The 14,233-nt window shown below is 40.7% G+C and overlaps 1 protein-coding gene across 4 annotated transcripts in view; it reads right to left on the reverse strand.

Annotated features, from left to right (window-relative positions):
• Nucleotides 1-392: 392 nt before the first annotated feature.
• YAP1 (Yes1 associated transcriptional regulator) overlaps nucleotides 393-14,233 on the reverse strand; it is a 138,932-nt gene continuing 125,091 nt past the window's right edge. For all 4 annotated transcript variants that reach the window (XM_052652416.1, XM_052652414.1, XM_052652415.1 and 1 more), the window contains 3 exons: nucleotides 7,610-7,740; nucleotides 4,009-4,121; nucleotides 393-2,460 (listed from right to left, as the gene is read on the reverse strand). In XM_052652416.1, the coding sequence (XP_052508376.1) occupies nucleotides 2,222-2,460; nucleotides 4,009-4,121; nucleotides 7,610-7,740 (483 nt within the window). In that variant the 3' untranslated portion in view covers nucleotides 393-2,221. The remainder of the gene's footprint in view (nucleotides 2,461-4,008; nucleotides 4,122-7,609; nucleotides 7,741-14,233) is intronic.

Genomic DNA, 14,233 nt, shown 5'->3' on the forward strand with positions numbered 1-14,233 from the left:
GAGATCTTAATTTGTGGCTTAATGGCAAATTGTAGGCACTCCTTCTAAGTAGCTTTGATCTTCTGCATATAAAAAAGCCAACATGCTGTATCATTCATCCATAAACTCAATTATGCATTCTAGGCAGAAATTCATTATTCCTCTAAAAAAAAAATCAATACATCTATCTGCACAGTGGCCATTTCCCCCCAGACTTAATTCAAGATTTAATCTTTCTGCTGTTTTAATAATAGCCTTAGAGTCAATTATTACAAATGATCAACCTATGAATCAATATATATAACACAATGACTGCATTTTGAGCACTGAAATTACCTAATATAAAACTTTACTTCCAACTTTTGCAATCCTCTAAACTGAAGGGTCAAAATACTTATATTTTGTAATCAGAAAAAAAAAAAAAAAAAAAAAAAACCAACCCCACCTGAGGTTTTCCTAAGCTGAGGCTTTTCATAGCAGTTTTAGCCAGGAAAAGAGAGATTTTATGTCTTCTAAACCCTTGAAAATAAGGGCTTACTCTATAAACACTGAAAGACCCTTAATCGTAGAGGTGCTAGCTGATGCCACTGTAATTCACAAGCAAGTATTACTTCATAGCTTATACTGAAGGGTTGATTCATGCTCATTTTGTTCCTTTAAAAATACTCTTTGGAAAACATTATTATTCCTGTAGACACATACTCTAGTTATATCTCTTCCAGTAAAAATAAAAGTATAATCATGATTATCTCTATTTCTTTGCTAAAATCAACTAGTAATATACATTAATCTGATCACTTTACCAGCTAACTTATGACCGTACAGTATCCCATATACTATCCAGGGTAAATTCTCAGCATACAGAAGTAGGAGCAAGTCTTATAAGTAAAAACAACTTTGTAGGCAATATTTCAATGTAGTGTTTAATGTGTTCATGATAAAAGAGAACTAAACTACTAGATTTTACTTCCAAAACTAAGGCAAAGGTAATCTTCCAAAGCTAAAGGGGATAATAAAGCCATTTCTTGTTTACTTCTTTCAAATTCAGCAGATAATATCCACTGTGTGCCCAGAGGGCATACAAGACTCCTGGAGGCACTATCCATAAGAACAGCCCTTTCTAGAACACTAAACCACCACCAACTGCACACTACCCCAACCGGATTTAAACTACTTGTGAAATATAAACTACTAGTCTTGTATTCTAAATGCATACATTCATAGCTACCATTTTAAAATAAATTGGAAAGTAGGGAAAACTAAAAAAAAAAGATACATTCTGCTATCACACTATTATAAACATTATTAAGTGTGTGTGGGTATATATAAAGAGAGCTGATTACCAAGATTTAAATAGGATGGTAAAAAAACCCATGACATGTAGATTTACCAAAGGAACTATAATAACTGTCCCAAGCTACAAGTATAAACAGATGCACTACAATGGTAATTTGCCTTAGATTCTGAGGAAAAAAGAAAAAAACAAAACAAAACCCCTAAGACAATAAAAATCCCGATGAAGACCAAAAAAAAGAAAAACAAACAAAAAACCCACAATAAAACCCACCAAAATCTATACTAGAGTATGTGGCAATAATTAATATATTTCTATGGAAATTATCTCAAGCCTTATAAGCTCCTAAAATAAAATCAAGGTCACTATGTGACTAATGATAGCACTAGGAGGAAAAAAAACCCACTGAAAGTAAAACAGTCTTCAGCCTTGGTTTCAGCTAGCTCTTCAAATCAGTCTAAGTACTAAACATCAGATACAACATTTTTGGCTTGTTAGACCAGTAAGTCATGTTTTTCCACTGGCCAAAGGCAGCTGAAGAACAATTGCTTGAACAAACTAAATGCTGTGACATGAAGCATTTGACTTCCAAGTCTGAGTATTTAGTTAAAATGATTGGTGAACATCTAACTGGGCAAAAGGAATGGCATCCATCATCCAAACAGGCTCACTCCCCCCAGCCCCCAAAACAAACAGTAGTTATAATAGCAAAAGAAACAAAAGTTTTTTTTTGATTCCTTAGAGCCAACTATGGAAGAGGTCAGCAATATATTAACAGCAGCAATGGACAAGAAGAGCAAAATAGTGGATGAAAGAATCCTGCTGGACGTTTGTTCATCTTTTTCTGTATTAGCCAGAAGACTGCCCCTGGCTTAACTGGAAATTTCAGGTATAGGTCTTATCTCCTTAGATCCTTCACAGATTTAGAATTCAGTCTACCTGAGGGCTCTATAACCACGTAAGAAAGCTTTCTTTATCTAGCTTGGTGGCGGCCAAAACAGACTCCATGTCGTTGAGGATGTCAGAGCTCAACGCTTCTTGCAGGCTCGGCATCAGCTCCTCCCCTTCTATGTTCATCCCATCTCCCTCCAGGGTTCCGAGGTCCACGTTTGTCCCAGGAATGGCTTCAAGATAGTCTGGGAAACGGTTCTGCTGGGAGGGCAGGGTGCTTTGGTTGATAGTGTCACCTAGATGGACCAGAGAGAGAGAGAGAAAGAAAACAGGTCCTTTTGAAAAGCTGACATCGTGACACACGTAGGGAAAGAAACGCATTCCTGATGGACTTCCTCCACTGATGCCCAGTTTACTTTAGGCCAAACAACCCACAGCTAGCAAAGTGACAATGCCAAGTCTCCTTCAGCTTCATGTGTTCAGATACTGAACAAGTCTGACTGCTTATTCCTGCGTGGTCAGCCCTGAAGAAGGTCCTGGGAAGAAATTCGCTGAAACATTATATACTCAAGAGAGAGAGGACAGATAGGACACAACTGTATTAGTACTTTTCGTCGAAACATTATATACAGCGAGAGAGAGAGAGCGCAGGTGTGACTCAACAGCGTCAGTACCCGACTGCTCCAGGCGTGCACCGCCACAGTAAGGGAAAACAAAGATGAATGGGTATGCCTGTCTTTCTCGCAAGTACACACTGGGGAACAGAATAAAATAAAAAGGCTGCATGAAACTCTATCCCACTCTCAGGAGATTCACATTCACAACAGTAAAACCACGCCTCCCAGAAGTCCTTGGAAAAGTAAGTCTTCCTAGCTTTCTTTGCTTATAGGTCTCCCAAACTTACCTGGCCAAGAAACCTTTTTTGCCATGATGACGTTAACATTCATGAACACTTCCATGGACTATGCTTTCAGAAAAACTAACATAAACCATTAATTGTTATAAAAGTTTAGAGAGAAGGGAGAAACGGGGGAGAGAGGAATAAGGAAAGGTGTTATGAATGAGATGGGTTTGAGGTGACTCGTACGGATGACTTAAGATCCAGATGAGGAGAGGGTGGTGTGGATTCCCAGGGACACCGACGCCATCGGCTGGATGCACACCAGCACAGAAGCCCTGCCAAACGCTCCCAGAAGCGGCAGGCTGAGGGGCCAGTGAGCCGGAGAGCCTTTTCACTGCCCAGCCAGCTCGTGCCCTCTGACAGCTGCCAAGTCCAGGTCAAAGGGTAAGCCACAGGAGCACCACTCCTGTGGGGGAGGTTTTCAAGCTCCTGCAACTCTTCCAATAAAGGACGTAAGGCCACCACCTAACTTTTCCAACCTGCCAACCTGAGGCCCGCATCACCTAAGCTGGACAAAAGACCCTCACAAAGAGGGAGGCAGACAAAGAATCACATACACAGAGAGACATATAAATCAAATACAGAGCTCTTGCTCTGAAATTAAGAGTAAATATCCATATAACAGAGACTTCTAATATGGTCCTCAACTGCCCTGCCCATTAACTCAACATTTTAAATTAACTCAATATTTTAAATCCTAAGTCATGTCAAATAGAGAAAAGACATCCATGACATATAAAAACTTGGAAAAGACTTCAATTACAAGATGTTACTAAAAGAAAGAAAACAACCACAACAACAAAGCAGGGCTCAATTAAGTTTACAGGATCTTAACTGGTTTTCTTCTGAATACTCTTGGCTCACTATACTTTATCAGACCCAGCAACACAATGACTGTATCTGACCGAAAGCTAGATGACCGAGAGCAACAAAAAGTACCAACCTGTATCCATCTCATCAACACTGTTCAGGAAGTCGTCGGGGGTCCGAGGGACGCTGTAGCTGCTCATGCTCAGTCCGCTGTCTGTGCTCTCGTCGCGAGAGTGATAGGTGCCACTGCGAAGAATGAGGGTCACAGACCAACGCAACACACGTAAGAAAAGATTCCCAGGTGAACACATAAACACTTGCTCAGTACCAACGTGATTCCCGGAGGATGAGCGAAGACTCCTGCCCTGCAGCATCAACAAGCGCCCTCCTTCAGAGCCGGTACCAAGCTCCTGTGCCATGAAGCAAAATGGACAAGTCGATCCTAATTCAGACTGGCAACCTCAGGGGGTCAAAATTTCTCCTAAGGTTCTGTGGTCATAAGGGAAAAGCAAGATACACCCAGCTTTCCTGAGGGACAGGAAACTCTCAGTGTAACGCCGTTTGAATTGGGGGCTCCAAACAGCTCACCTGTCTCAAGGTCTCCGTGCCCCGAGTGGCAGTGGTCACAGGTGTGGGTCAAAACACAGCTTCCAGGTGGTACTAAGACAGGCCTGCACTAGATTCCTGCTGAATTCCTCGGCTCATGCAGAGAGTTTAAGCCAGAAAAATGAACCCTAAGTAAGGAACCAGAATTTCTTTTTGGACTGGGCCAAAACAGATGAGTCAGTGCTGATAAGAACAGAACTCACTAGCTTGATCTCCTTGCTTCTGTTCGGGAAAGTGGGGGGAACCCCGAACAAACACCTCAGCATGAAACAGGAGTCCCGAAAGTTCCAATGGAAGGAACTGATTAAACACAAAAACCAAAACAGCCCTGCAAGGCACATAGCTTGAGAAAAACAGAAAAACAGAACCAGGTTTTTACTTTAGGCTGAACGAAAAGTATCACAGATTTACATACAAGTATGTTAAATATCCTCAGAACATTACTTTCATAAATAGAACACTTCCCTAACCTAGTAGCACACAGACACCAGGTGGCATCAACAGTAAGATCAGAGGTTCTACTAATTCTAGAACATCTTAGAGCAGAGTGTGAAATAAAGGCAACTGTAATTCTTAACAGTCTCTGACTACAGTGTGAACTTAACTTTCCGCACAGCTTGGACATTTGAGGAGCTGTTCAGTTTACACAAAAATTCAGCAAAAAATAGGAGAAGGCGATGGCACCCAACTCCAGTACTCTTGCCTGGAAAATCCCATGGACAGAGGAGCCTGGTAGGCTGCGGTCCATGGGGTCGCGAAGAGTAGTAACTAAGCTTTAAAACCAAGCTTTCATAGTTGCTCAAGGTTGAGAGCTCAAGCCCTTCTTCCCTACATTACTCAATGCACTTGCCTTGTTCCCCTCTCTTTCACACTGTATATTGCAACCACTAGTTTAATGCTTCTGTCAGATTTTGGCAAGATTCGAAAGCCTCACACAGATCCAAGAAAACACAAATTTGCCTCTGAGACCATCTGTACACAATGCAGCCGCTTCGGAGAAGCCCTCAGGATGTGGTTTGTTTTTATTTTGCCTGACTCGATCTGGGACGAGGGCCTGGTCCTAGTCATCTCTCTATTCCCACTGCTCACCACGGGGCACATATCAAGACACTCAAGACTCCGTTACAGAATGGCTGAATTTACACAGTTCTTTCCAGGCCTCAGGGGAAGCACATGGGCATTCCTGAGGACGGAGTTCACAAGGCCATTTCCCTGATTAGGAACTGCCCCCTGTAGCCCCCATCTCCCTTCAATGACACACACTGAGCATCTGCTACTATGTGATAGGGATGAGACAAGGCTGAGGAATCAGAGGTTAACAGCAACAACCTACAACTGATGCTTTCTGAGAGGCTCACAACTTCAGGGAGGGAAGGGAACAAATACATATACAAGGGCTATGTGAGCAAAGTGCTTGCAGAAGAGAAAACTTTCAAAGTACAGGGGAAAGGTTTAATGGAGGGGAAAGCCGGAGTTGGCCTTGAAACATCTGAGTAAAAAGGAGACGAGTGAATGTACCACCACCATCAGAGTCAACTCCATGGCAAGTTAGGGGAACAAGTGCTTAGAGTTTAAGGAATATCATAAATTAAATACAGGCAGTGGGGGAAACTGTCCAAAGTTTCTGAAAAGAAAAATGCTAGGCCCAGATGTGTTTTAGAAACCGGGTACTACAGACAGGAGGCATTGGATTCTGCCCTGAGACTAGCAACTCTGGGGATGATTCACTCTGTTCTTTACCAGGAAATAGAATCTTAAACTGTAGCTCAGCTTTTATCAAAAGTTCTAAGAATCTGCACAAACGACTAACAGGAGGCTATGCGGTCTCCATCCCTCTTTTCTAGATGGTCTCATTTTATCCCTGGACCAATAAACACAGACCATCAACGACATGGGTACTGGAATTACACTGATCTGAAATCTCCTCTGTGGGGGAAAAAAGGTCTGTGGCTATGACTTTTCCTAATTAACCTCAGAATTATAATCTTCTATAAATACACTCAATTACTGGCAGGACTTTAAACTGCATGTGTCAGAGAGTAAATACAAAACTTAAATACATTTTAGATGGCCTTTGAGTTGTCCTGTTTTCAATGTCATTTGTTTCCAGGAGTTTTTCACCTCCCTTTTGATTTCTTCTTAGATGGCCTTTGAAATCAAACCAGTCAATCAGGCCACCAGCACTTATCTTAAGAGAGAGAAAGTTTATTGTACTAAACATTTTGGTATGACAAGGTATCTTGTTTTTCTTAGGGTCTGGATGTTTTCAATTCAACTTGTGAGAACTGAAAGGGTAGCATAATAACCTTCCTAAATCAATATACCTTTCAACATTCTTAAAAGTGCACTGTCTAAAACTGATTACAAACAAAAGCAAAGACCAGAAAGCATTTGTTTCTTATTTTGAAAATAGAAACTGCATAAATATTTGACAATCTACAAGAAAGAATTGTAGTTAAGTCTTAGTTTTAAATGCCTTTCTAGGCAAAAATGATGATCTGTCTCAGCTTGCAGTTTTCAGCACAGCACTACATATAATAACATCTTTGCAATATGCCCGAAATCCAAGATTTCTGGTAATTCACTAAAAATCATCCTTAACTGTGCTATTTTTGAATACTCTTGAATATTAACACATTATTTGAAAGAGACACAACCTTCCTTTTTATCTCCTTGACCTATAGCCCTTAAGAATATGAGGCCCTACAGTGCTCCTGTAGTGAAACTTTTCAGGTTGAACACTTACGTGGAAAATTCCTTCCAAAGATCCTTATAATGCTGCCCTAAGCAGGTTTAAGATGCCTTTTTTCCCCCTGCTTTCATAGAAAGGCATTCACATGTTCCTTCACGATTCTGCAAGTAACTGTTAGTCAACAGCACAGGCACAAGCAAACACGTGACTCTGAGTAAGTATCCCCTCTACAAGTCTGAACAGCTCATTTCCTCTCACAGCAGCCAGCGTCTAATCCTCAAGCTTTATTGTACGAGCCATTTATGGAGAGATTCATTTACAGCCGTGGTTCTTGGCCCGCACGGATGTTCAAACAGCTTATTATATATAAGCACTAAGGAGAACACCGTAAGCTGTGATTTTTTTCAGATGTTGGCCAGCAGCAACTCTTACCAACCTGTTAAGAAAGGGATCTGAGCTATTGGTCGTCATAGTTCTCAATTCCTGAGACATCCCAGGAGAAGATACTGGATTTTGAGTCCCACCATCCTGCTCCAGTGTTGGTAACTGGCTACGGAGAGCTAATTCCTAAAAAAAAAGAAAAAAGAAAAAAATCAACACAAACAGAATCAATCCACTAATTAACAAATTTATCATTAGATTTACATATAAATCTTATATGTACATATAAAGCTTAAGTATTAACATCTAAAAGTTATTGAGCTGACCAGTCAGAAGGACCAAGTTCTCTCTATTTCAAGTCACTGAACATTAAATTATATAAACTGAAAGTTTATCCAGGCTTATTAACCCCCCAACATACACTTAACTAACTTAACGACTTAGTTTTCTCTTGTTATTTTCTTTATTCTGGCAGACATGCCTAGATCCCTCCTTTAGAATAGGGTGGCAAGTCTGACCAACTCTCATACGGTTTCATATATTTGGCACCAGTAAAAAAAATAAGGTCAAAAGAACAAAATTTGGTGATTTACCAAGATACCATCACTCCTCACTGCCTTTCTGCACTGTTTTACACTTTGGTATCAAGCAACTCAATCTGATGTAGGTTTTTCAGTCTTGAGCTACTGATATCTTCAAGGGTATCCCACAGTTTCTCAGCAGGATACCACCTGGACACGGAGCAAAAGCTGTGAGCCATCACTACTGATTGTTTCAGAAGGCCTGCCTCAACATGCTTTCAGACATTCTGGGTCTCAGCTTGTCATCTGCCCAGGGCTCCAAGGCTAGTTTACTTTACTCTGGCCAAGTCCTACACCTCCATTACCAGCTTGTCCTTTCCTCACCTTTTCATCCGTTTGCTGTACCCTTTCCTGAGGATTTCCACTGTGCCTCTCAAGCTCTCATCAACGTCTTCTGCTAGAGATCAGCTTTCTCCTCCTTGACAGTTTTGGTCTGACTTGAAACGTGGCTTTCTATCACAAAGGACACTTCCCCACCTCCTGCAAGTGGGCAAGCCTGCTCACCAAGGCACACACCACCTCCAAGACCCTCACTCCCAGGGCACCACTCGGTCCAGAGGCCGTGGAGGTATTCTCTGAGCTCTGCACCAACATTTCTAGACTTTGCAACAACCACTTTTTACTCAGGTTTCTCCCTTCTAGATATACCATTCTTTAAATGGTTTCTTAGCCAGAAAGTCAAGACGGAATGCAGAGGGTCTATGAACTTCGACGGAGAAAAAAGTTACATCTTTATTTTCATTAAACTGTAAGTGAAATTTAGCATTTTCTTCAATTATGTTAGGCAACAAACAGTAGTATTTACTATATCTCCAATTTTTCATCAGTAGAAAACATTTTCTTTCTTTTTTTTTTAGAAAACATTTTCATATCATACTCCAGTTAAGTTTCTTAAAAATGTTCATTACTATTCCAATATTAGTCATAAGACATGCCACGATCTCTTATTACTTATACATTAGGCAGATGATTTATGTAACATGAGAGCTCCGTAAATTTCTGGATTCCAATGATCTTTATCCCCACATACCTCAAAATCACCCATTTGTACACCCAAGACCTTGCTATTCAAAACCAAACCTGCCCGTACAATCTTTACTCACGTTTGGGACAATGATCAGTGCTTCACTTCATTGGAACTGCACTTTACCACTCGGGAACCTTCAACAGCCATGCACAAAATCTATACAGTAATCTAATGTTGAAATTCCTCCTTCCGAGTGGGGGGTTGAGTCTGTGCTCCCTGAACTGGGAGGTGGATCCCCAACCACTGAACCACCAGGGAAGCCCCGAGCAGATCATTGTAAATACACACAAGTATCTTTAAGATTCCTGATACACACACAAATTTTGTTTCAACACAGCAAATTCCAACAATGAATCAATACTAAAAATATGCTTGCTTCATTTCTATGCTGAGATTGCTAAGAAATGCTAAGAGAAAAACCATACAGCTTATCATAAATTAATTCTCTGGTCTTGGCTGAGCCTCTAGTATCACTTACTTTTTTTTGAGGGTGGGGGCATTGGTTCTTGGTTACTTTTTCTCACATTCTCCTGATTACTACTCCAAATCTGGCACACTCTCTCAAGCCCCTGGTCACTCACGTGCTCTCCCTTTCTCCAGCTCCCTCCCACTTAAATCAGGACACTAGAGGTCATCAGCCACAATCATGGTTTTCTGGTTCCCCCTGTCACCCTGGGCTGCTCCCACAAAGCCATCTTCTTTCATACTTACAACTTCTCTTCCAGGCTCAAAAAATGGATTGCCTACCACCACCCCCTGTTCTAGGCCAACCCATACTCCTAGCAGCTTCTGGGGATCCCATTTACTTGTTTTCTCTGTATCTTCTATCTCTAACATTACCCATGCCCCACTTTCATCTTACAAAGTAACACGTGACTTTAAAACAAAGACAGTTTGCACTTCCCACAGACTGCAGGTCTGTGATATGGCATGTTTTCCCTGATACTATGTCTTTCATACACTCTTCTCTTGACTAAAAAAAATAAAAACAACAACAATACTTCTCTTATATTTAAGATCCAGTTCCTTCTCTAGGAAATTCTCCAGAATGATCCCATCTCCATCTTTAGATTGAATTACACAGATGGACATTATGCCTTAACACCCTGTTCAGTTCAGTTCAGCTGCTCAGTTGTGTCCAACTCTTTGCAACTCCATGGACTGCAGCACACCAGGCTTCCCTGTCCATCACCAAACTCCCGGAGCTTGCTCAAACACATGTCCATCGAGTCAGTGATAACATCCAACCATCTCATCGTGTCATCCCCTTCTCTTCCTGCCTTCAATCTTTCTCAGCATCAAGGTCTTTTTCAGTGAGTCAGTTCTCTGCATCAGGTGGCCCAAGTATTGCAGCTTCAGCTTTAGCATCAGTCCTTCCAATGAATATTCAGGACTGATTTCCTTTAGGATTAACTGGTTTGCTCATTTGCAACTCCATGGACTGCAGCATGCCAGGCTTCCCTGTCCATCACCAACTCCTGGAGCTTGCTCAAACACATATCCATCGAGTTGCTGATAAAATCCAACTGTCCAAGGGACTCTCAAAAGTCTTCTCTAACACCACAGTTCAAAACCATCTGTTTTTCAGCACTCAGCTTTCTTTATGGTCTGACAAATCATAGCTTTAACTAGATGGGCTTTAGTTGATAAAGTAATGTCTCTGCTTTTTAATGTGCTGTCTAGGTTTGTCACAGCTTTTCTTCCAAGGAGGAAGTGTCTTTTAATTTTATGGTTACAGTAACCACCTGCAGTGATTTTGCAGCCCAAGAAAATAAAATCTGTCACTGCTTCCCCATCTATTTTCCATGAAGTGATGGGACCGGATGCCCTGATCTCAAGTTTTTTGAATGTTCAGTTTTAAGCCAACTTTTCCACTCTCCTTTCACCCTCATCAAGAAGCTCTCTAGTTCCTCTTCGCTTTCTGCCATAAGGGTGGTGTCATCTGCGTATCTGAGGTTATTGATATTTCTCCTGGCAATCTTGATTCCAGCTTGTGCTTCATCCAGCCCAGTATTTCTCAAGACGTACTCTGCATATAAGTTAAATAAGCAGGGTGACAATATACAGCCTTGACGTACCCCTTTCCCAATTTGGAACCAGTCTGTTGTTCCATGTCCAATTGTAAATGTTTTTTCTCGATTTGCATTAAGGTTTCTCAGGAGGCAGGTAAAGTGTCTGCTATACCCATCTCTAAGAATTTTCCATAGTTTGTTGTGATCCACACAAAGGCTTTAGTGTAGTCAATGAAACAGAAGAATGTTTTCTGAAATTCTCTTGCTTTTTCTATGATCCAATGGATGTTCACAATTTGATCTCCGGTTCCTCTGCCTTTTCTAAATCCAGTTTGAATATCTGGAAGTTCTTGGTTCACATACTGTTGAAGCCTAGCTTGGAGTGTCTGAGATCAGTGCAATTGTGTGGTAGTTTGAACATTCTTTAGCATTGCCTTTCTTTGGGATTGGAATGAAAGCTGACCTTTTCCAGTCCTGTGGCCACTGCTCAGTTTTCCAAATTTGCTGGCATATTGAGTGCAGCACTTTCACAGCATCATCTTTTAGAATCTGAAATAGCTCAGCTGGAATTCCATCACCTCCACTAGGTCTGTTTGTAGTGATGCCTCCTAAGGCCCACTTGACTTCACATTCCAGGATGTTTGGCTCTAGGTGAGTGATCACACCATCATCATTATCTGGATTTTTAAGATCTTTTATGTATAGTTCTTCTGTGCATTCTTGCCACCTCTTCTTACAATCTTCTGCTTCTGTTAGGTCCATACCATTTCTGTCCTTTATTGTGTCCATCTTGGAATGAAATGTTCCGTTGGTACTCTAATTTTCTTGAAGAGATCTCTAGTCTTTCTCATTCTATTGTTTTCCTTTATTTCTTTGTATTGATCAATGCAAAGTTCAGTTCACTTCAGTCGCTCATTCGTGTCTGACTCTTTGTGACCTCATGAACTGCAGCATGCCAGGCTTCCCTGTCCATCATCAGCTCCCGGAGATGGCCCAAACTCATGTTCACTGAGTCAGTAATGCCATCCAACCATCTCATCCTCTGTCGTTCCCTTCTCCTCCCGCCTTCAATTTTTCCCAGCAGCAGGTGGCCAAAATATTGGAGTTTAAGCTTCAGCATCAGTCCTTCCAGTGAATATTCAGGACTGATTTCCTTTAGGATGGACTGGTTGGATCTCTTTGCAGTCCAAGGGACTCTCAAGAGTCTTCTCCAACACCAAGGTTCAAAAGCATCAATTCTTCAGTGGTCAGCTTTCTTTACAGTCCAACTTTCACATCCATACATGACTACTGGAAAAACCATAGCTCTGACAAAAAGACCTTTGTTGCCCAAGTGATGTTTCTGCTTTTTAATATGCTGTCTAGGTTTGTCATAGCTTTCATTCCAAGGAGCAAGCGTCTTTTAATTTCATGGCTGCAGCCACCATCTGCAGTGATTTTGGAGCCCCCGAAAATAAAGTCTCTCACTGTTTTCATTAAGGCTTTCTCTCTCCTAGAATTCTTTGGAACTCTGCAGTCAGATAGATATACCTCTGCTTTGCTCCTTTTTCCTTTTGCTTCTCTTCTCACCCTGAGCATATATATGTACTTAGCACTTAGTACACGCTTATCTCAGCATTTATCACACGATATTGTAATCATTCCTTCACTATTTCTTCTCTGTCCCTAAAGGTACAGAGTGAATAAATTAATGGATGCTTTGGCACATAAAAGAGCTTCTAAACACTTTGAAGAATTTATATTGCTATTAAAATATGAGGATGTTAAAAGCAATAAAGTTTAAAATGAGTAAAATTACAGGCTCCAGATGAGGTGAGATGCCTCGGGAAGAGGCATCCTTTTGTTTTCTGTGTACCTAGTTTTGAACTTCTTGCAACATGAAGCAAATAGATCATTACTGAAGCAACTTAAATAAACTGGCTATACTTTTCATATTGTCCTTCACAACTTTCTGTCTTACCCTTTTTGATCGTTTCTATTTTTTTTAAGGTTTTATGAAGCTAAAGCTAATTGCCATGTGCAAAATCTCCATGTTCTCATTCTGCCACATTGCTTGTTTGAAGCTGAGAGATTTTTACTTCTTGCTGCCTCTAACAACTGAATTTCTACTGTCAGCAGACACTGAAGAACCAACTATGCACATTTACAAAGAAAAGTAATTTAGAGACGTGAATACGAAGGCCGATCTTTCTTATAATTTGCCTAAAAAGATATCCAACCCCCCTAAAGGATATGGAAATATATACTTCTCATCAAATCTGTTTTTGAGTCAAGACTAAGAGCAACTAACCTAGGGATTCACCTAAACTGAACCTGAAAGGAACAAGTGGGAAAAAATGCCACTTTATTTACTGGGAGTGGTGGCAGGATGATGTTAGCATTAATAGTAAGGAATACGGCAGGAAAACAAATGTAATGTGGTAAGGCCAATAATACAAATAACATATACATAGATTATAGAACCCATACACACCAGGTATGAATATTCAGCTGAGGTTTGAAACTTCTAGTTATAGGAAAAATAAACAAAATCCCAAAACCAACCAGGTTGATTAGAAGTACTTTTTGAAGTTTTATTGAGGTATAATTGATATATAATAGCTTACACATATATTATCCAAAAACGGGTATATTTTCACATAGCTCAGTATTTGCTAAAAACAAAACAACTTCAAGTAACTGAAGTTGACTTGGTAGCTCCCTCCCCAAAGCATTAATTCTTTTGTTAACATTTTCATCTGCTGTGAACATAATTTATTTCATGGACTTCAATAAGGAAGATCAACATTTTTTTTTGATATTTTAAAGAAACTGTCAAGACTTGGGGAGGAAAACCATATATAAGTACACAGGCCAACTTCTCCCCCACTTCTTATATGTAAGTTTGGAGTTCATGTGAATATGAAAACAGTAAGGCCCACTTCCACATAAACACACACACACATCCACATTGAGATGGAAAATCGCAGAAGTGTCTGACTCTGTGCTTTGCCTCGTTGGGTTTTGAAGGAGAGTGAATGTGGAGTCAGGTTAACAGAGAGTTCCTCCCGAAAGCTGTC

This window comes from Budorcas taxicolor, chromosome 15 (genome assembly GCF_023091745.1).
Source record: "Budorcas taxicolor isolate Tak-1 chromosome 15, Takin1.1, whole genome shotgun sequence".
NCBI lineage: Eukaryota > Metazoa > Chordata > Mammalia > Artiodactyla > Bovidae > Budorcas > Budorcas taxicolor.